Source organism: Vicia villosa, linkage group LG2 (genome assembly GCF_029867415.1).
Source record: "Vicia villosa cultivar HV-30 ecotype Madison, WI linkage group LG2, Vvil1.0, whole genome shotgun sequence".
Taxonomy (NCBI): domain Eukaryota; kingdom Viridiplantae; phylum Streptophyta; class Magnoliopsida; order Fabales; family Fabaceae; genus Vicia; species Vicia villosa.
In genome coordinates, this window is record NC_081181.1 from 224,519,348 (window position 1) to 224,540,718 (window position 21,371).

At 32.7% G+C, this 21,371-nt stretch overlaps 1 protein-coding gene across 1 annotated transcript; it reads left to right on the forward strand.

Moving 5' to 3' along the window:
* Positions 1 to 302: 302 nt before the first annotated feature.
* On the forward strand, positions 303 to 1,309 carry LOC131648347 (ethylene-responsive transcription factor WIN1-like). The gene is made up of 2 exons (XM_058918107.1): positions 303 to 522; positions 624 to 1,309. The coding sequence occupies exons 1-2, from the start codon at positions 443 to 445 to the stop codon at positions 1,078 to 1,080; spliced, it is 537 nt and encodes a 178-aa protein (XP_058774090.1). The 5' UTR covers positions 303 to 442; the 3' UTR covers positions 1,081 to 1,309.
* Positions 1,310 to 21,371: the final 20,062 nt, after the last annotated feature.

Below are 21,371 nucleotides of genomic sequence, written 5' to 3' on the forward strand. Positions count from 1 at the left end.
ATGTATATGGATTGTTTTTACATCAAAGTGTATTCAAATATAGAGTTGAACCTGTTAATTCATTCCACTAACCAAATATGATTTATACAATTATATGTTAGTCTAAGGTTTATATCCAAACATTCTTGAGAAAGCATAGAAGCTTGTGTGTTTTTCTTAAACTTGCATTATAACCCCTAGCTAGCCCTACTATATATGTTAAAGCCATTTCATTGCAATGTCAACATCTAAAGTACAAAGAAGGTAATGTATAATTTGATCATTTTGGCTTGTATTTACTATGTGGCCAGTGGTCACACTATTATACTATCGCAATAAGTTCACAAAAGTTCCTTAAATTGTTCTATCATTTCCACATTTCAACTCACACTATTCTCACATCTCTCTTTCCATCTCTCTCCCTCATATACCTAGCTAGAGAGGGAAGATAATTCTAACCAACATGGTACAATCAAAGAAATTCAGAGGTGTCAGGCAACGCCATTGGGGCTCTTGGGTCTCTGAGATTCGTCATCCATTATTGTATTAACCTCACTCTCACTTATTTATTTTTCTTCTTCATAAATTTTTTAATAAAAGTTTATATTAATGCATGTTTGTATTTTATATGGTGGTGTGAATAGGAAAAGGAGGGTGTGGTTAGGAACATTTGAAACAGCTGAAGAAGCTGCTAAAGCATATGATGAAGCAGCAGTTTTGATGAGTGGAAGAACTGCAAAAACCAACTTTCCAATTAACATGGAAAATAAAATTTCATCTTCGAGTTCAAGTTCGAGTTCGAGTTCTTCGAAAGCGTTTTCTGCAGTTCTGAGTGCAAAGTTAAGGAAGTGTTGCAAGTTTCCTTCACCTTCACTCACATGCTTGAGACTTGATGCAGAGAATTCGAACTTCGGTGTGTGGCAGAAAGGCGCGGGTCCTCGTTCCGAATCAAATTGGATTATGATGGTTGAGTTAGAAAGGAAGAAAAGTGATTCTGTGGCTGAGAAAGTAAAGCCAGAAGAGGAATTATGTAAGAATGGTTTGGATGATGAACAGAAAGTTGCTTTGCAGATGATAGAAGAACTTCTCAACAGAAACTAAATCAATGCTTTCACTTTCATGTGTGGGACTCATTGAAAGGAGAGTTTAATTTGAAGTTCCATGATGTTTGTACTTGTCTTTGTTTGTTTGTCATATGTAGGAGTGTGTTTTATGATGATTCATATCTTGTGTTTTACTGTTTAGTTTACCACATGTGTAACTGCCTATAAGCTAAAGTTATAATTTTATGTTCTCTGTTAAAAAAATTATATATATTTAGTTAACTAATTTGGAGTTATTCTATGGTTTCATTCCATGCATAATTTTTACTTATGATTATTGTCTTCTGTCATCTCTCTCATGTCCATCGTCTTCATCTGGTCCTGATTTCAGCCATTCATCTAACAATCAATATTGTTAAGGGATTTTGGTTTTTTAAGTATATTTTTAATGTTTCATACTGGTTACATTGTTGCTCAGATTAACAATTAAAAATGTATGCTAGAAGATGATGGACTCTAAATTTCCTATAGAAATAAACAAAACCTATTATAAGAGGAAAAATTATGCCAGCACTCATTCTAGGCCTAGAGTAATATATTGTGAAAACTAGGGGTGTTCATTGGTTCGGGTAAATCCGAACCAAACCGCAATCCAAACCAAACCATAGTGTTTGGGTTGGACATTTTTTTAGTTCGGGCAAGAACCGAACCAAACCAATGAAATCCAATGACAATTGGTTCGGGCATCGGATTTTCAATTTTCTACCCGCAAATCCAACCCAAACCAATCATAACTAATTACGATAAAAATTACTACTAAACATTCAACTTCAACCAGAAAAAAGTGAAATGTTGTATGTGGATAAGTTATGTTATTTTAATTAGTTATTAGAAAATTATTAGTGTATTGTGGTAATTGAGCATAGAGTTATGAAACACATTCATTATCATATTAACTGAAATACCTAATTATAGATTCAAAAGTCTTTATGTTAGATATTGTTCTTGTTAGATATTTTTAATCTATTAGGGAAAAAGTGCTAGTTTAATATTTATAATTGAACACTATTGATACTATTTATTTCTATTTATTTATATTATTATGAAAAATTAATTTTCATAAATAAATTATTTTTTTCAAATATTTTTTAATTATTTATCTATCCGATCAATCCAATCCAAACCAACCCGTTGTTTTTTGGTTCGGTTCGGTTTGGGCTTTATCGCAAAAATCTATAAATCCAATCCAAACCAATCCATGTAATTTTAATCGGTTTGGGTATCGGATTCTCTCAAAACCGAACCAAACCGGCCCGCGAACACCCCTAGTGAAAACACTAATAGAATTTGTTGATAAGTTGAAACACATTAAGTTTCCGTGGACCCTCGACCCTATCGCGCGCCAACGTCGATTTCAGCCATTGGCCGCATGATGGTGTTTTTTGCCCAAGACAATTTTACGTCAGATTTTACTGTTCTGACAGTCCGTGAAAATTTTGATTGGATTTTGCGGGAAAAATTTGATGGCAACTCCGATTCCGCCATCCGGACGTCCGTGACCAAGTCCGGACGTCTGTGACCAGGTCCGGACGTGCGTTTGGCCTGGCAAGGGCACCGCAACATTCTACCAAATTTTGATCTTCGACCAAAGAACGATTCAATGATTGGAATGCCTGAGTTTTGTGAGAAAACTTCGATCGAAACTCTGATTCCAATGGTGTGACTGTCTGTGACAAGCCTCGGACCTTCCGTGTGCAAGCACGGACACCACAAAATCCAGCAAAATCTTAAATTTTGATCAAAACAATTTGATTCGATGATTAAAAATTTGAGATTTTATTGGATTTTGCGGGAGATTGTCGGATTTCTCGTTGGAATTCCTTGGAACACCTATAAGCGTGCCCCTTCGCTACTGCATTTGCCTAGGTCGGGCCTGTTGGTTCGCGGCTCTGCCGTCCTTCATCAACTTTTTAGCTTCTTTACCACTTTCTTCAATTTTAGTTTCTGAAAGTCTTGAAATATAATTTCCTTCTTTTCAACACTTAGACTGTGTTTGGTTCAAATGAGGGGGAGAGGAGGGGAGGGGAGGAATTTTAACGGAGGGAAGGGGAGGGGATTTTTTTTAATTAAATAGGTGTTTGGTTCAAACGAGGGGAGGGGAAGGGAAGGGAATCGAGGGATTTTAATTAAAAATGTGTTTGGTTCAGGAGGGGAGGGGTTTTATTAATAATTTACATTTTTATCGTTATTATCTTATGTAAGTGATACAATATGATATTGTGAAAAATTTATACATATTTTTTTGTTAGTAAAATTTCTAATATTGAGTGACTAAAAAGTAAAAAGTTATAATTTACTACATAATGTTAAAAAATTAATTTCACTTAATTCGAATAAAATGTTCAAAAATAAATTAAATTATATGTTGATAACAACTTTTAAATCTTAATGAATTATTCAACACATTATATACATAAAATAATTTATTATTAAATATAAATGATTTAAATGTTTTAATAAATTAAATAAAAATTAAAAATGAAAGATTTAAAATTTGATCTAAAAGAAAATTATGATAGGATACATAACAAAATTAGAAAAAAAAATATAAATAGACATAAAAGAGTTATAAAAAAATCAAAAAAGTACAATGATTATGATTTATATTAAGGACAAAATTTTTTAAATAATTTGAAGGTGGAGAATAATTATAATAAGTTGATAGAATCAATCGGAAAAAATCACACAGAAGAGAGCAGTAATATAAAAGAAAATCAATAATTTTGAAATATTAAAATAAAACTGAGGATATTATAGTAATTATAATAAGTTTTAAAATATCAATGTTCAGATTACCTCCCCTCCCCTCCAAATTCCCCCGATTTGAAGGGACGCAAAAAGTGTGTTTTGGAGGGGTTTTGCTCCCCTCCCCCCCCCCCCCCCCCCCCCCCCCCTCCCCTTCCCTCATAAAATTTGAACCAAACACATTTAATTAGAAATATTCCCTCCCCTCCTCTCCCTTCCATCTACCCCGAACCAAACACACCCTTAAGGTTTTAAGATATAATTCTACAATTATTCACTTTGAATTAAATTATGGTGATGTTAATTTATCCATCAACCACCTTGTTGCTCTCTAACATGTTGAAACTATTATTCAACAACCTTGATCAAGTTCAAGACATGTTTGAACCTTTATATTTCCACTTGAATCCATTTTCTTCCAACCATATTTTTTGCTTCACTAGCCTAACAAGATCACAAGTGTGATTCTCCAACCATCTTTGACTCCCTTTACTTTTGAATATCTACGTGAATGTCTTTGTTTCCGAGTCTGCAATCCTTCAGCCACATTCAAAGCATAAATATGAAAGCAACATAATTCTACCTTTGAGAAGGTACAACACCATCCTTACCTTGTCACAATCAAATAATAATTAGAGGCTTTTGTAATCATTCACTCACTACTACTAGTATCCATAACAGAAACCTCCTCCTTGAACTGAGTCTTTCCCCCATATTTTCTAAAATCTTCATCTTCATATCTTTACTCTTCCTATTCTTCCAGGACTCATTGAAAGTAATCCACAACTAGCAAACTTTGATCCTCCATATTTCATTACTCACAACTTATAACTGTCATCACCTCTTAGATAGATACTGAAGACATGATTCACAACCTTACCATCAAGTTGAATTAGTTTGATTTAATCAATATGTAAAGTTTTAAGGACCTTCAAAACATATAAGTCTTCAAGTTTCCTTCTTCAAACCTCTATAAGTGTCTGAAACTTTATTCTAGTGTATGCATATTTGTCGGCTAGGTAAGCTACTTTGCCATCAACCTTACCCCAGAAACCCAATGAAAAATCAGTGGTCAAATGCAATTTTTTCACATGTCTCCTGCAAAACTCATTAAAATTTTCTAAAACAACCTACAAACATCATTCGTGTGTTGACCTCAAATTAAATAACTTGTTCTTGTCATGAAAGTCTTCAATGGCTTATGATGAATGAACAATAACATTAGAACCTTCTAAAATATACAACTAACTTATTTTAGACCATTTAGTCATGATCACATCACCATGCAAAATATTCAACACCCCATGTTCAACTCTAGTGCAATAGCTTATATCATCAAATGTGCTTATGGATAAAAAATTTCAACTGAGCTCTAAAACGTACCTCGTATTTTATAGATGGAACTCACAATCATCAAACATTTTAATTATGATCATATCAATGCCAAACCTTGTCAACTTTATTGTCATCAAAGCGGACTGATCCACCTTTGTCGTGGTTCAAATTTTTAAAGTATTTTTTTAGACACATGTGGTAAGAGAAACCTTAGTCCATGATCAAACTCTCTTTAATCTCCAAACTCAATACTATTGTGCACTAACATTATCATAACTATCCTTATCTTAGGCAATAATAATATGAATAGAATCTTCACTTCCTCTTTCTTAGAATAATCCTTCACGAAGTGGTTGGTTTTTAAACAAATAAAATATTTCAACTTTGAATTGATAAACCTCATAGATTTGGACATCCCTCCACACTCAGTTCATCTTTATAAGACACTCGAGCATTGCTAATATCATTAATTTTCACATTTTTTACCTTTGAAAAAACTTGAATATATCGACTTCATCCAAAGTAATAGTACACTTACCATAGAGAAGGACAACTTTGAAGTTCTAAAAGAATCTGAATAATGAGCTTAATAAGAGTAGAATTTTGTCTTCGCCATCAATCTTCACCTCAATATTTTCCACGTCATTTTGTGAAATTATGTCAACTACTCCACTATAGTTTAGTTCACTACCATTCTAAATGAGTAAAGTTGTTTCAAACACAATCTTGTGAGGCAAATATTTAGTCATATACAATTATTCAAACTTTTTCCATAAGATAATGACATGCATATGTCCTTATCCACCATCTTGGTCTTTTCGGCTTAATTTTGGCGTGCAGACATCGACGTCTCACTCTTCAATTCTTCAATTCACTTTTTTCATATTTTATTTATTCACTTTTCCCAACCCATAATAGTTGTCCGTAGAAAACTTCTCGATATATCATTTATTACCCATGGTGCTCATTTTTTATGGGTGCCACTAGATCTGAAAACTCTAAAAATGATTGTAAATTTCTAGATAGGTTCAAACACATCAAGCTCTCGTTGAATTTAACTTTAATACTAAATTCATCAAGAGTAAATATGTGTGCGACAAGGAACAATAGTAACCAAAATAAATGGCCTCAAGCAATCAAAATAACCTATAAATAGTGTAAGTAAATCTACAACATGCAAAAGAAAGATAAAAGAAGAAAGAACACAAAAACGTGGTTGCTCAGTTTGATCAAACCGATATACTCTATGGAAGAAAACAACTCTTTGATTCGCTATACTTCCAAGAACTGTCACAAGAGATTACAAAATATTTGCAAGAAAATAATATCTCAAGTTCCCAAGAACAATCTTTATTTTCTATCAAAGTATTTTCAAATCTCTTCAAATCTCAATATATGAATCACAGAAGCTCTAATGTTCCACCCTTGCCTCTCTAAGTTTCCCTAGAGGTTTCCATCTTCTCCCTTTGTCTTTGAGTCTGCATTCTAAAGACTCCTTTAAAAAGAATGATAGAGATACATATTTATAATTATTAAAATCTAAAAGATCCATAACGGGCCAAAAATATGACACATCACCAAACGAATCCACAAACTGAAATGACTAAACTCGATATCTGTGAGCCGAACTAGACTTGTTGCTCGAGGACCACCTGCCGCTGGGACCTAATTTGCTCGGTGCTGCTGCACCACAGACCATCAACGCTGCCACACACCATCTCCAACTTTGACTTCTGTCGGAGACGGTCTCGTTGGACCGCCTCTTCGCGGATCTGACACCTATTGTCAACTTTTCTATTATTTGTTGGTTTCCTACAATTTTGGTTTCTGACAATCTCAAAATACAATTCCTTTCTCTTCATCACTTAAAGTTTTAAGTCATATTTCTGCATCATATTTCACCTCATTTTAAACTAAAATAAATAAATTAAAGTCATGTTATGATAAAACTTAATTTACATCTTATATAGTATAAGCGCTTATCATATAAACTTATATGACTAAATTGTTTTCATTGCATAAGATATAATAATGTCAAAATTATTTTCAAACAAATTATCAATTGTTTTCATAAGTTGTCGTAGAGAATTTATAAAAACAAGCTAAAAACAATTTATTAACAAGTCGTTTTTTTTATTCTTTCAATCAGTTTCACAAGTATTTATGCAAATAGATAAGTTTAAGTAAATCAATTTAAACAAACACTTATTACACTAATGTGTGATGGGAGGGAAAATAATAAGAATCATTGAAGAAATCAAATAAGGCCCTTACAAATGAAGCTAGTGCTAAGCTTATAAATAGTTTATCATAGAAATAAGCATTTACTTAAAGAGATTTGAGTTTTAAATTTTAGAAAATTAAAAATTTCTTATCAAAAAGAAAAATTCAAATCATATTCAAATTAAATTTCATTAGAATCACACGGTTGAAAGATGTTCATCACAAGGTCGTACTACAATTACTTTTGATTAGATGATTTCAAAATTTTGTTTTAAACAACAACCATATAATTTTTTTCTATGACTATGATTTGTTTGACTTTGTAAATTTAAAATTGTACAGATTTCGAGTCTCTCATAGATAGAATCACAATTTTGACGCATGTTCGTTTAAATTTATCATATTCAAAATTTAAGAGTGAGTAATTAGTCTTATATTGATTAATTATATATAGATTAAAATGAGTTAAATCTTGTAGCACATGCCCAACTGAGAGAGTAGTCATGCCTATGTTAATAATGATATGCATAGTCGATCCCAAGTTCAGATAAAAGGAGAGGACTTTGTTAGGTTATCGATAGCCAACATTAAGTTTTTTGAATCTCAAGGAAATGAATTAATTACGTAATAATTTGAATGCTAGGTCGTTTCTCGGAAGCAGCATGGTGCATGGTTTGAGTACAGTGTTAAAAGAGTAAGGGCTGGTGTATCATCGACTAGATGTAGTGAAAAGTAAGGTAAGGTTATCACATTTTTGTGAATAGGTATGGGTAAAGAAGTTACTTCATGAGAGTAATCTTTGTTTCAAAACATAGAATATATGCACACTTACTAGAAAATCTATGAAAATAGTGTACACTATGGTTAGAAGGAAGATCAATTTCACGTGCCTACAACAAACTAAGTAGACAATTAAAAAGACAAAAGAATTAGACAGCTCTAATTTTAAGTTTTTGTACACCAAAAAATTTAGATCAACAAATGGGGTGGGAATTATTGTAAACAATATGTGAAAGATGAATATTGTTGATGTGAAAAGAGTAGGAGACCCGATAATAACCTTGAAGTGTATTAAAAATGAAGAAGGTGAAGTCTTGGTTAAATGATAAGTGGAAAAACATTGAAAATGATGAGTAACAGTAAGGTGGTTGGGCCAGAAAACATACCTATTGATCTGTGGAAAATTCTTGGAGAAAGAAGCATTAAGTTGCTCGTCAAACTCTGTAACGAAATTATGAGGTCAAAGCAAATGTCTTATGAATTGATAACAAACACTTTAGTTCCAATCTATAAGAACAATGAGATATATAAAATTTGACAGATTATAGGGGGTTAAATTTATGAGTGATACCATGAAGTAATGAGAAATAGTGAATAAAGAGAGACTAAGAAAATATACTAAAGTTATCGATAATCAATTTGGTTTTATGCATGGTTAGTTGACCCTGGAAGCAATCTATCTACTACGACGTGTGATGGAGCAGTATCGGATAGATCAACAAGACTTGCATTTAATTTTCATTGATTTGGAGCATGTAGGGAGAAGGCGTGGAAATTTTGTTGTAAAAAGAGTATAAACTAGGTCTTAGATAGAATACTATAATTGAATTTAATTCATATAGCGGACTTCGTAGGATAATGTTTGATTGTTATTTTCGCAAAATTGAGAAGTTGCTTTTTATATTATAAATATGATAAAAGTAGCAAGAGGACAACAAAGAAGGTTTTATGACTTCATTATAGATGTAAGCATGTTAGAAATTCTCTTTAGGTTTCTATAATAACATGGAATTTTTCTTCTTTACTCTATTATGATGTGGAGGATAATTGGTTTGTGAGAAAAAAAACTTATTTGATAAGATAATTCCAATGACCATGACAGGCCTAAACCATGTTGTTGGTGTAGCAATATTGATCATAACACATACAAGGCAATATGGTTCCCACATTTTTCAACTTTTATTAAACTTTGTCACACATTGAATTTATGCGATAGTGAATGACGTGAGAGGTTAGAGAAAATGGAAATTGAAAACGAAATGTTCTGTATTCTATAAAGAATGTAATACAGAAATATTCCATTCATGAACATAAAATTAATGAGTTTTGGAAGTAACAAATCTCATTGGTAGAGATATTATAGGCTCTTTAGGCCAGGGCATTTGTGTCTCTAACAAGAACGTGAAAACTTAAAATTGATTTCATGTGGGGACTATAGACACGTTGAGGCAGTTAATAGATAGCTAGTTGGTTTGTTTGTCACATTAATTCATTGTATTTGTTTTGTGTTGTATGAGCTGTTCTCCATATGATTGGGTGCAAGAGATGGATATATAGTAATGTAATTATTTGAAGCTTGGTGTTTGTATACTAGTGAAGTGTGGACAGGGTCATCTAATTGATGCATATTGGCTATATAAGGTTAAGGCCTTGGAATACTTTAACTTTTAACTAGGTTTGTGCCTCTTCTTGAAAGTTTTTTTTCTTTCTTTGAGAATTGATTTCTAGCTTGTCATTTAACTCGTTAGGGATAGGAGGTTAATTCCTTGGTTTACTATAGGCTTAATTTTAGGAATGTACTAATAACTGGCTATGCTCAGCGATATAGAAATCAAATTGGGTACTATTATCATAAGAAAATGGAGTATGTTACACTGTCAATCAATGAAGGACATATATTTTATCAAATCACGTTTTTATTTTTAAATACTAATATGACAAGATAAATATAAAAATTTGATTGAGTTTGTGTAAAATTGTTTTGAGAAAATGGGTGATGCACTGACAGTCTAAAAAAATTTTACACTGTCAACCAATCACGACCATGAATCAAGACAAATCAGACTGTAATTTAAAAAAAAAATTATATGACATGGCAAAACGATGTGTTTCTATTGAATGACAGTGTAAAACGTTTTTACATTGTCAGTGCACTACCTTTAACCTCAATTATTTTCCATTTTCTATGCATTATTTTTAAATTCATTTCATTGATCATTGATTAACAATTGAAATATTCTAAATAGAATATTTTGTAAGTATTTTATAATAAATTACTCACAAATAATTATTTCATAATTTCACTCTAATATTAAACATATTGAAGATATAAGATGTTTTGAATTGATATATACTCGCAAAGACACGTTGATGAGATTTTTATTTGGTAACACACTTTACGGTGTTTTAAAAATTGGACCGGATATATCAAATTAGTGAGATTGGGTCACTGGTTTATTGGTCGAACCACATGACTAAATCGGATTAAATCGGATAATTCGTTTCAATAGACCGGTCGTTGTAACAAAATTATATAGATATAAAACATGTCAAACCGGATGCTTTAGTCTCTATAAAATATAACTAGCACTTAAATTTTTTGAAAATGTCATCATAAATAAATTTACAAGTTCGTAATTTAAATTCTAATTTTAAATGTAGATATCACACATAATAAAATAGTACAAAATTATAAAGTAGTACTGCAAACAAACTTTAATTGCAATATACTCTACTTAAATAATATATAATTAAATAATTTATAACCAAATTATTTCATTTTCTACTAAATTTAATTTAAAGGAAGGACAATTGTTTAAATGTTGGGATCTCCTTCTTCAATATCAAAACCATATGCAACAAAGTCAACCGTCTGCAACATCTTTATTTTTATTTTTTATTTAAGTTATTTTATTTTTTATTAAAATAATCAAAATGATGTCGTTTTAATTTTTTAAATAATTTTTTTGTTAAAATGCAATTAAACCACTGGTTCATGAAAACCACCGGTTCATGAAAACCACCGGTTTTTCCGGTTTACACCGATTTTGACCAGTTCAAAGACATATCCGATCCAACAATTGAATCAGACTGGTTACCTGGTCGGTTTCCGATTCGATCGGTCCGATCGGTCGGTCCGGTCCGATTTTTAAAACACTGCTTATATATTTTTTTAAAGGGCTGTTTGTTTCAAGGTTAGAAAATTATTTTTTGGAATGATAATCCTGAGATTAGTATTCCTTGGAATATTATTCCAACTTATGTGTTTGGTTAGAATTTAATTTCTTAAGAATAATGATAAAATTTGTTTAATTTAAAAATATTAAAAAATAATAGTAAATGTAAGTGATAGTGAGAAGTTGGAGTTGGTTTAATTTATTCTCATGAAAATGTTATTTTCCCACTCAGGGTCGGTCCTTTGAATTTGGGTGCCTAGGGCGAATCAAAAGAGTGGTGCCCTTATAATTTTTTCAAATAATATAAATACATAAGGATAAAAGAAATAATTGGATAAAAAACACATTTTCATTTGATATTGTGCAAAAAAAAAAAATACAAGTATGGATCTTTGAATCAATGTTTATACTATATTGTGTGAGTTGAGATGGATTTTCATTATAGTGTTATTTTCTACGAATTTGACGTTTTTGAATAAACACGCATTTAATCTCCATTTCATTCACAATCTTTTCAGCACTAGCATTAACATTTACAAATTCATACTCTCTATATATTTTCAAAAACTTGATCAAACCTTTTACTAGTAGTCATGTAACATCCCGATTTTTATTAATTATATTAGTAATTATATTATTTGGTGTTTTTAATAATTATTTGCTTAATTCAGTCATTTTTTATGTTTATCGAAATTTTTCGCGTTTTGGGACGATTTAGTCGGTATTAGTTCGGGATAGCGGATCAAAATTTAATCGAAAATTTTAATATTTTTAGTATTAGAAATATTAATGAGTTAATATTTAGCGTTTTGGGAATTTTCTGAGTAATTAAGATTAGACCGGAAATATGAGACATTGAGTTATTAGAGGATTTTATCCGTATTTATTCTACTATATTATTTTATTTTACTTGGTGTGTTAAATAATTATTTAATTATTATGAGATATAATAATTAATTGAATTAATTAATTTTGTGTATAATTGTGTTTATTGGGTTTAATGGGTTAATTAAGTTATTAGAGAGATATAATTAATTGGGCCTAAGTAGTAGAAATAAAATATGAAATTGATTTGTGGGTTAAGCCCATTAAAAAAAAGATAGTAGGAAAGAGTTAGGTCATTCTTTCATTTTTCATAATTTTGGTAAGAAGAATAGAAGGGAGAGGAGAAGAGAGCATAGAAGAGAAAGAAGAGAGGATTGTAGATTCTTGAAGAGTGTGGATTAAAATCAAAAGGTAAGGGTGTGAATCCAAGTTATTATAAGTAGATATAAGTAGGTAATGATGATTGAGTTAGAAAATGCATGATTTGGAATGGGTTAGATACCATGAAGTTAGGATTTGGGGATTTGTTATATTCTTGAAAACCCTAACATGAATCTATGTTTCAATCTATGAAATTGATGATTTACATATGCTATGATGTTTCTATATTAAATTCCATGAATGGGCATGTGTAAAGAACATGATTTAGTGCATATATGTATGTTTAAGTTTTACTTGAAAATGGTTGATTTGGAATTTTGGTGAAAATTAATGTAGCTTAGAATCTTGTTTTTATGATCCTAATAGTTGTTATATAATGTATATAGGTTGTATAACTATTTATTTCATGAAAAATGATGGATTAACATGGTTTTATGGTGAAAATTTTGGGCTAGACAGTAGTATTTTCCCAACAGCAAACAATATTTTCGCAACAGCAGACAATATTTTCGTAACAGCAGTTTTCTGGTTTTTGACAGTATTTCCGTAACAACAAATTTTCTGGTTTTGACAGCATTTTGAAAAACTTATAAATTCAATAACTTTTGACTCGGGTGTCCGTTTGATGCGCCGTTTGGACCGTTGGAAAGCTAAAATAAATTCCTATCTTATTAAATTGGATTGAAAACCATTAGATAATAATTTAATATAACTTATATTTTTTGTATGTGTTTTATCGGTATGAATTGATAATGATGTTGTATGCTACATGCAATTAGTTGTATGTATTCGAACTGTATGAGCCAATGATGATGCCTTGTGATGAATTAACAATAATATGCTTTTATTAAGAAGTTGAATTAACTGTGTCATGTTATATCTTTTGATCCGTAACTTCTTTTATGCGCCGTTTGAAGCATTAGGAAGCCAAAGTTATTATCTATGTGATAGGATAGAATTGGTTGGCACTTATTGAATTAATTATGATGTTGTTGTGTGAATAACATGTAATTACGTATATGTGAGTTATGAATCGATGAATTATGAATAACATTTGTTGATATGTTATGTGGTATGATATTCATGAGGTATGCGAGTGAGTGTATGCTATTTAAATGCAATTGTGGAGAATGATTACTTGATGACTTAATCATTATGTGATAGTGTATGTCATGGGTTAATGTTAATTGTGGATAACATGTATTGGTATTTTGTACCATGTGCTAATTGTGATATTTGGAAACGATGAATGCTAATTGTTATGCATTGTTGTAATTGTCGTATGATAAATGTGTTTTGTATGATAAATGTGTTTTGCATGTTGTGCAACGTTTGGTGGATAATTCGAATTGTGCGAATTATTGTGGTATGAGGTATGTTAAGATTGTGTGATAATCTTAATTATATATATATATATATATATATTGTAAGTCTTGTTGCACATGCATACATGGTGGCTTTGAAATAGAAGCGGTGAAACTTTGGGTTCACATGGTTGACCTTGATCCTCGATCGGAAATAGAGGTGGTTAAACTTTGGGTTCACATGTTGGCTTGGATTCTAGAGGTAGAATCGGAAGCGGTGAAACTTGGGTTCACAATGGTGGCTTTGGTCTTGTCCGAATCGGAAGCGTGGCTTGGATTCTAGATATTGAATCGGAAAGCGGTGAAACTTTGGGTTCACATGGTACCACATGCATTGAGTCACATTTATTACATTCGAGTCACATTGTTGCTATGTGATTGGTTTTGTATCAATGTGATTGTTTTGTGTGATAATTGATATATGGTGTATGAATGTATGTTTTGAGAAGAGTGGTGAATTGTGAAATGTCTTATTGTGGTGTTTTGCATTTCCCATTATTATGTTTATCTATAATAATTTGAATTCTCACCCTTCTATTTGAATGATGTTCATCGTGACATCGTGCAGGTTCCGACGAGTAGTAGTTTGTCCGAGGATTTAGCCGAGGAGCTCCTGAGTTTGTTGTTTGATTAGGTAGCGAGTCATATGCTCTGATCATGTAACACTTGGGGGTTTTATTTGACTTATGCTTATGTTTGGATATTGCTATCTTGTATATATTTTGAATCGATACTTTGGATATGTTGTTGACGGCCATGTTGCCTAGATTTGATTTGGTTTAGCATAATTGGATATGTTATTTGAGTTCGGTAGATGAATATAGTATGGGATATATTCATTGAAATGTTTGAGTTATAATTCTTCCGCGTGCGATATGCATAATTTATGAAAGCATGATATTTTCAAAATGTGTTACGATATGATTAGTGCATGTTGGTATGTTTGTTCTAGGTTTTCATTGTGATGAAAATAACATGTGACGCCTCTTTGATTGTATGCATACTTTACTCTGTGAATAATATGTTATATTTGGGGTTAGAAAAGGGGTGTTACAAGCCACATCAATATGCATGTCTTCTTTCTTTTCTTTCTTTTTTTCAAACTTTTGCTAATTTCATTAACAGCAGTTAACAATTCAAACCAAATAATCATAGTTACCAAAAATTCAAAGTTTCCAATTCCATGAGTTACTAAAGATTTGGCTTCACTCTTAATTTTGGGATCATTATCATGTTCAACTAGTTGAAGTAGTGCTTCTCTTACATCTGAAATTTGAGATTTAATTGCAAATATACTATTCACATGACTTTCCCAACGTGTTTGTGACAATGGTTTAATAGTTAAACCTTTCACATTGTCTCTAAGAATTTTCCAATGTTTTGTCGAATGAGAAAATACAGTAGAAATACGTTGTAACACTCCAAAAAAAAAATATTTAGCTTTAGTAAAATAATTTGCAATATCCCAAAGTGTCAAGGTAAGGCTATGACAACCACATGGTGTGTATAATGCTCTAGGGTTAACATTTAATAATTTTCTTTGTAAACCTTGATTTTTACCTTTCATGTTTGATCCATTATCATATTCTTGTCCTCTCATATTATTAATATCTAGACCAAGAGTTTCCAATACATTTTGTAATTCTTCAAACAACCCTTGACCTGTTTGTGTCATAGACTTTCAAAAATTCTTCAATTTTTATTGGACTTGTAGAAACATCCACACAACATATAATGAGAGTCATTTGTTCTTGATGACTTACATCAGGAGTACAATCAAGACTCACATGAATTTTTTTTGCTTCTTTGATTTTTTCGACTATTGCACTTTTGACTTCATTACCTAACATGTTAATCAATTCATTTTGAATCTTATGACTGAGATAATGATAATGAACTTCACTATTCTTAATACGTTCAAAATGTTTTTGCATAACAGGAAATTGCACTTTTGACTTTATTACCTAAAATGTTTTTTCATGTTTATTGCACTTTCAACTATATATTTTTTTATGAAAAATTACATTCTTTTATTAATTTTAACTTTATAGTGCCCCTTTAATTTTGTTAGCCGGTATTTTTATTAAAAAAATTCTAGCAAGTGTTTTTATAATAAAAATATTCTTTTTTAATATATATATAGGAGTAAAAAAAATGGTGCCCCATAAAACTACGAGGCCATGGGCTCCCGCCCCGCGAGCCCGTGCTCAGGGCCACCCCTGTTCCCACCCTTTAAGCATTCTCATGGAAATGTTATATTTCCACCATTTAAGTCTTGGAATAAGAATAGAAAAATCACGTGTAAATAAAAATCCTGGAAATAAAAAATATTTTGAAATAATTTTTTAAAACTTTAATCAAACATGAGAATGTTGCACTCTCATGGCCATATTTCTGTAAATATCATTTACAACAAATGTATAATTTTCTCTTAAAATAAATAAATAAAAAATTTAAGCATTTTTTTGTTTCAAAAATCCAGTATATGATGTACAAGATGCATCAAATTTTTGATAGATTTGACGGGGCTATCTATAAAATAAGAAAACAAGTGTACCTGGAAAATCCAATTATGCCCTTTGTTAGAAAAATGACACCTATAAATTTCAAGGTTATTTTTGAAGGATAGAAAAACACTTAGAAAGGGGGGGGGTTTGAATAAGTGTAGCTTTAAAAACTTGACAGATAAAAATAAATTGCACAGTTATTTTTATCCTGGTTCGTTGTTAACTAAACTACTCCAGTCCACCCCCGCAGAGATGATTTACCTCAACTGAGGATTTAATCCACTAATCGCACGGATTACAATGGTTCTCCACTTAGTCAGCAACTAAGTCTTCCAGAGTCTTCTAATCACACACTGATCACTCCAGGAACAACTGCTTAGATACCCTCTAAGACTTTTCTAGAGTATTCTGATCCACACGATCACTCTAGTTACAACCTGCTTAGATAACCTCTAAGACTTCCTAGAGTATTCTGATCCACACGATCACTCTAGTTCCTTACAACTTAATGTAATCAATTCTAAGAGTATTACAATTGCTTCTTAAAAGCTATAATCACAAACTGTGATATTTCTCTTAACGTTTAAGCTTAATTTCACTAATATATTACAACAGCAATGTAGTGAGCTTTGATGAAGATGAAGATTCTGAGCTTTGAGTAGAACAGAGTTTCAGCAAGTTAATAGGCGTTGTTTTTGTTCAGAATCGTTAACCTTGCTTCTCATCAGAACTTCATATTTATAGGCGTTGGAGAAGATGACCGTTGAGTGCATTTAATGCTTTGCGTGTTCCGTACAGCATCGCATTTAATGTTATACGCTTTTGTCAACTACCTCGAGCCTTGTTCACGCTGTGTCTACTGACGTTGCCTATAATAGCTTTTAACGTTCCTTTTGTCAGTCAGCGTAGCTTGCCACTTGTACTTCCTTCTGATCTGATGTTTGTGAATACAACGTTTGAATATCATCAGAGTCAAACAGCTTGGTGCAAAGCATCTTCTGATCTTCTGATCTTGAAGTGCTTCTGAGCGTGATACTATCAGAACTTCAGTGCTTCTGATCTCATGTTCTTCTGATGCTTCCATAGACCCATGTTCTGATTCTGCTTCGACCATCTTCTGATGTCTTGCCAGACCATGTTCTGATGTTGCATGCTGAACCCTTTGAGATACAGCTTCTGAGCGCTGAATTATGCATACTCTTTATATATTTCCTGAAAAGGAAATTGCATTGGATTAGAGTACCATATTATCTTAAGCAAAATTCATATTATTGTTATCATCAAAACTAAGATAATTGATCAGAACAAATCTTGTTCTAACAATCTCCCCCTTTTTGATGATGACAAAAACATATATAAATGATATGAATTTGCGATCAGAAAGAGCAGACGGCAAAAGACAAATTACACAGCTATAGCATAAGCATATGAATATGTCTCCCCCTGAGATTAACAATCTCCCCCTGAGATAAATAATCTCCCCCTGAAATAAATACTCGAAGAACTTTAATAAAAGACTTCCCTGATTATTTCGGTAGAGACGATCACATAAGCTCTGTCTTCAGAGAATTCATAGCTTCTGACTTCTGCTTCCATTGGACAGCTTCAGAACTAGAATTACTTTAGATCCCTAGAACACTCACAGCTTCTGATTCCTGCTTCCATCTAGGACAGCTTCAGAACTTGAATTTCTTTGATCTTCAGAACATTCACAGCTTCTGATTTCTGCTTCCATTTAGGACAGCTTCAGAACTTGAATTTCTTTGATCTTCAGAACATTCACAGCTTCTGATTTCTGCTTCCATTTAGGACAGCTTCAGAACTTGAGTTTTCTGGATCTTTAGAACATTCACAGCTTCTGATTTCTGCTTCCCTCGGATAGCTTCAGAGCTTTGAATTTCTACCAACATCACTTCATGCTAGATTTGTATCAGAACATTGTTGAATGTACCAGAGCATCATCAGAGCATCTCTACATCCTGAAATGTTACAGAACAAAAACTAAACGACAAAAGTCAGCATGAACGAGTCAGAACATAAAATGTATATTAGAACACATGATATGTATCGGAGCCATATAGGCTAAAATAATGTATCAGAGCAAATAGAATTTTGTCAGAGCAAATAGACAAATATGGATCAAATTCTATTATCAGTGCTTCTGATTCATTCTTCTTTCTTGCTTCTGATTTCTGAAGCTTGACAGCACTCAGCTTGCTTCAGTTTCCATGAGCTTATTCTTTTTACAGAATAACACTTCTTATGGTTTTGCTTCTTGTGTTTGCTTTGAAGATTCTCTTCACTTCTTTATACCTGCAAAACACTTAAACCATATAGAACTTGCAGTTCTTGTTAGTAAATGTGTGGGAGCTTTACCCAGCAACTGATAGATTAATCAAATCATTTATCATTTATCTTCTCCCCCTTTTTGTCATAACATCAAAAAGAATATATCAAAAGATTCAGATGAATAAAACGACAAATAAAATCACTGGAGTGTAAAACAAAGAAACTTTTCATTGATAATCAAAAAAGATTACAAGAGAGGAATGCAGGAAAACAGATGCAACAGGGAAAGAAAACTACAAAGACCAAAGGACTAAGATCCTAGCCTACGCAAAATCCGCGCCAGAACATCATGAATCCCGTCAGTGCTTGTAGCTTGCCTTGCCATGAAGGAGCGAAACTCAGCATTGGCTACTTCTTGCGCGTCCAAACGAGAAGCCAGCATAGCTTGATTCTGATGAAGGGCTTCCAAGGTTTCCATCAGAGCTGAGGTTTCACCAGAAGAAGAGGCACCTGAATTTCTGCCAAAAGACCATGTGAGGTGCTTTTTCAGACGGGTTCATTCTGAACCAGTTAAACAACCACTGAAAATCTCCAGTCAGCACAGGAAACCATGGTTTCCACACCACGATGTCTCTGCAGAGATTTTCTTCTTCCAACTCATCTGCAGATATCTTCTTCTCAAGAACACTTCTGTTCCTGATGAGATGGTGATAGCTGCTTTCACCAGCTTCCAACCTAAGACCACGAATACCAGGAGCTTCAGACATGATCCTTCTCTGAGTGTCTGTAGCCCTAACCAGAAAATCCTGACGAAAGGTATCCCAAAGGTTGCTTGTAGCATACTCATCCAGATGGTTAAGGTGAGCAGTACCCAGAATCTCCAACCAGCCATTTACATCAGAATGTAAAAGCTCCAGATATGATTGAGTGGTAGGGGTTGGAGGGTTGACAGTGAACTCTTTTTGGTTTGGTTTCTGGTTCAGCAGTTGCCTTTCTCTTTTGTTTCCGATCATTATCTTGATTCCCAGAGCTTGACGATGGATTCATGATGAAGTTGCAGATATTGGAAACTGCTAGGGTTTATGATATGAATGTAAAGAGAGAACGAAAAAGAAACTGAATGCAAAGTGAGAGAAATATAAGAGGGAAAAGAAACGTTTGAAGAATATAAAAAGAAAACTGAAAGAGAGTAAATGATGAAAAGCATTTAATGTTACGTGACGTGAGGAGAGATAATAATGACAAAAGACGTGATTTGCACAGTTACCTAAGTAGACGTCCCCTCAATTGCACGCACGCTTGTCCAGGAATAGTGAACACGTGTTTACCATCTGGATAGCCAGTTACAGCTGTTTTGCTTTTAAAGAGATTCTGAATCAACTTAGACAATGAAACGTTAGTAATAACTGAATCACAATTCTAATTGATTTCAATCAGAACTTCTTTAAAAAAATTTCATTTCAGAAGATACTCATACATAAGAACTTCTCATCTTCTCATTCTGGGCATAAATCCATACTGATGTTCTTCAGAATGAACTTAAATCTATCTTCAGCCAGGGGTTTTGTAAAGATATCAGCCCATTGATGGTCTGTATCCACAAAGTTTAAAGATATAACACCCTTCTGAACATAGTCCCTTATGAAATGATGTTTAATCTCAATATGTTTAGCCTTTGAATGAAGAATAGGATTCTTAGATAAACATATAGCAGAAGTATTATCACAGAATATAGGAATGTTACTCTCATATATCTGATAATCTTCTAACTGACTCTTCATCCAGAGCATCTGTGTACTGCAACCAGCAGCAGCGACATATTCTGCTTCTGTTGTTGATAGAGCAATAGTTGCTTGCTTCTTGCTATACCAGGAGATCAAATGACTTCCAAGAAATTGGCAACTTCCTGAAGTACTTTTTCTTTCAATTCTGTCTCCAGCATAGTCAGCATCGCAGAATCCTACTAAGTTGTAGTCTTTAGATTTTCTGTACACTAAGCCAACATTAGTAGTACCTTTCAGATACCTTAGAATTCTCTTAACAGCAGTTAAATGAGATTCTCTAGGATCTGATTGGAATCTAGCACACAAACAAACATTGAACAGAATGTCAGGTCTAGAAGCAGTCAAATATAGAAGAGATCCAATCATACCTCTGTATAACTTCTGATCTACCTTCTTACTCACCTCATCCTTACCTAGGATGCATGTTGGATGCATAGGAGTTTTGGCTTCTTTGCAGTCTAGAAGATTAAACTTCTTCAGAAGTTCCTTCACATACTTGGTTTGGTGAACATATGTTCCTTCTGATGTTTGATTTATTTGTATTCCAAGGAAATACTTGAGTTCTCCCATCATGCTCATTTCAAACTCAGCCTGCATAGACTCAGCAAACTCCTTTCCAAGTGTAGCATTAGATGTTCCAAAAATAATATCATCTACATATATTTGACAAATTAAAATATCCCTTTTAAAGGTTTTACAAAAGAGAGTAGTGTCCACTTTTCCTCTAGTGAAACCATTATCCAGAAGGAAAGAACTTAAGCGTTCATACCAAGCTCTGGGAGCTTGTTTCAATCCATACAACGATTTCTTTAGTTTAAAAAAACATGATTAGGAGACATAGAGTCTTCAAAACCAGGAGGTTGATGGACATAAACTTCTT

What these genes read in the sequence shown, in the direction of transcription:
- LOC131648347 (XM_058918107.1), top strand. Translation starts at nt 443, where the DNA reads ATGGTACAATCAAAGAAATTCAGAGGTGTCAGGCAACGCCATTGGGGC. An exon ending in GAGATTCGTCATCCATTATT is followed by an intron (nt 523 to 623) that starts GTATTAACCTCA and finishes TGGTGTGAATAG; the next exon opens with GAAAAGGAGGGTGTGGTTAG.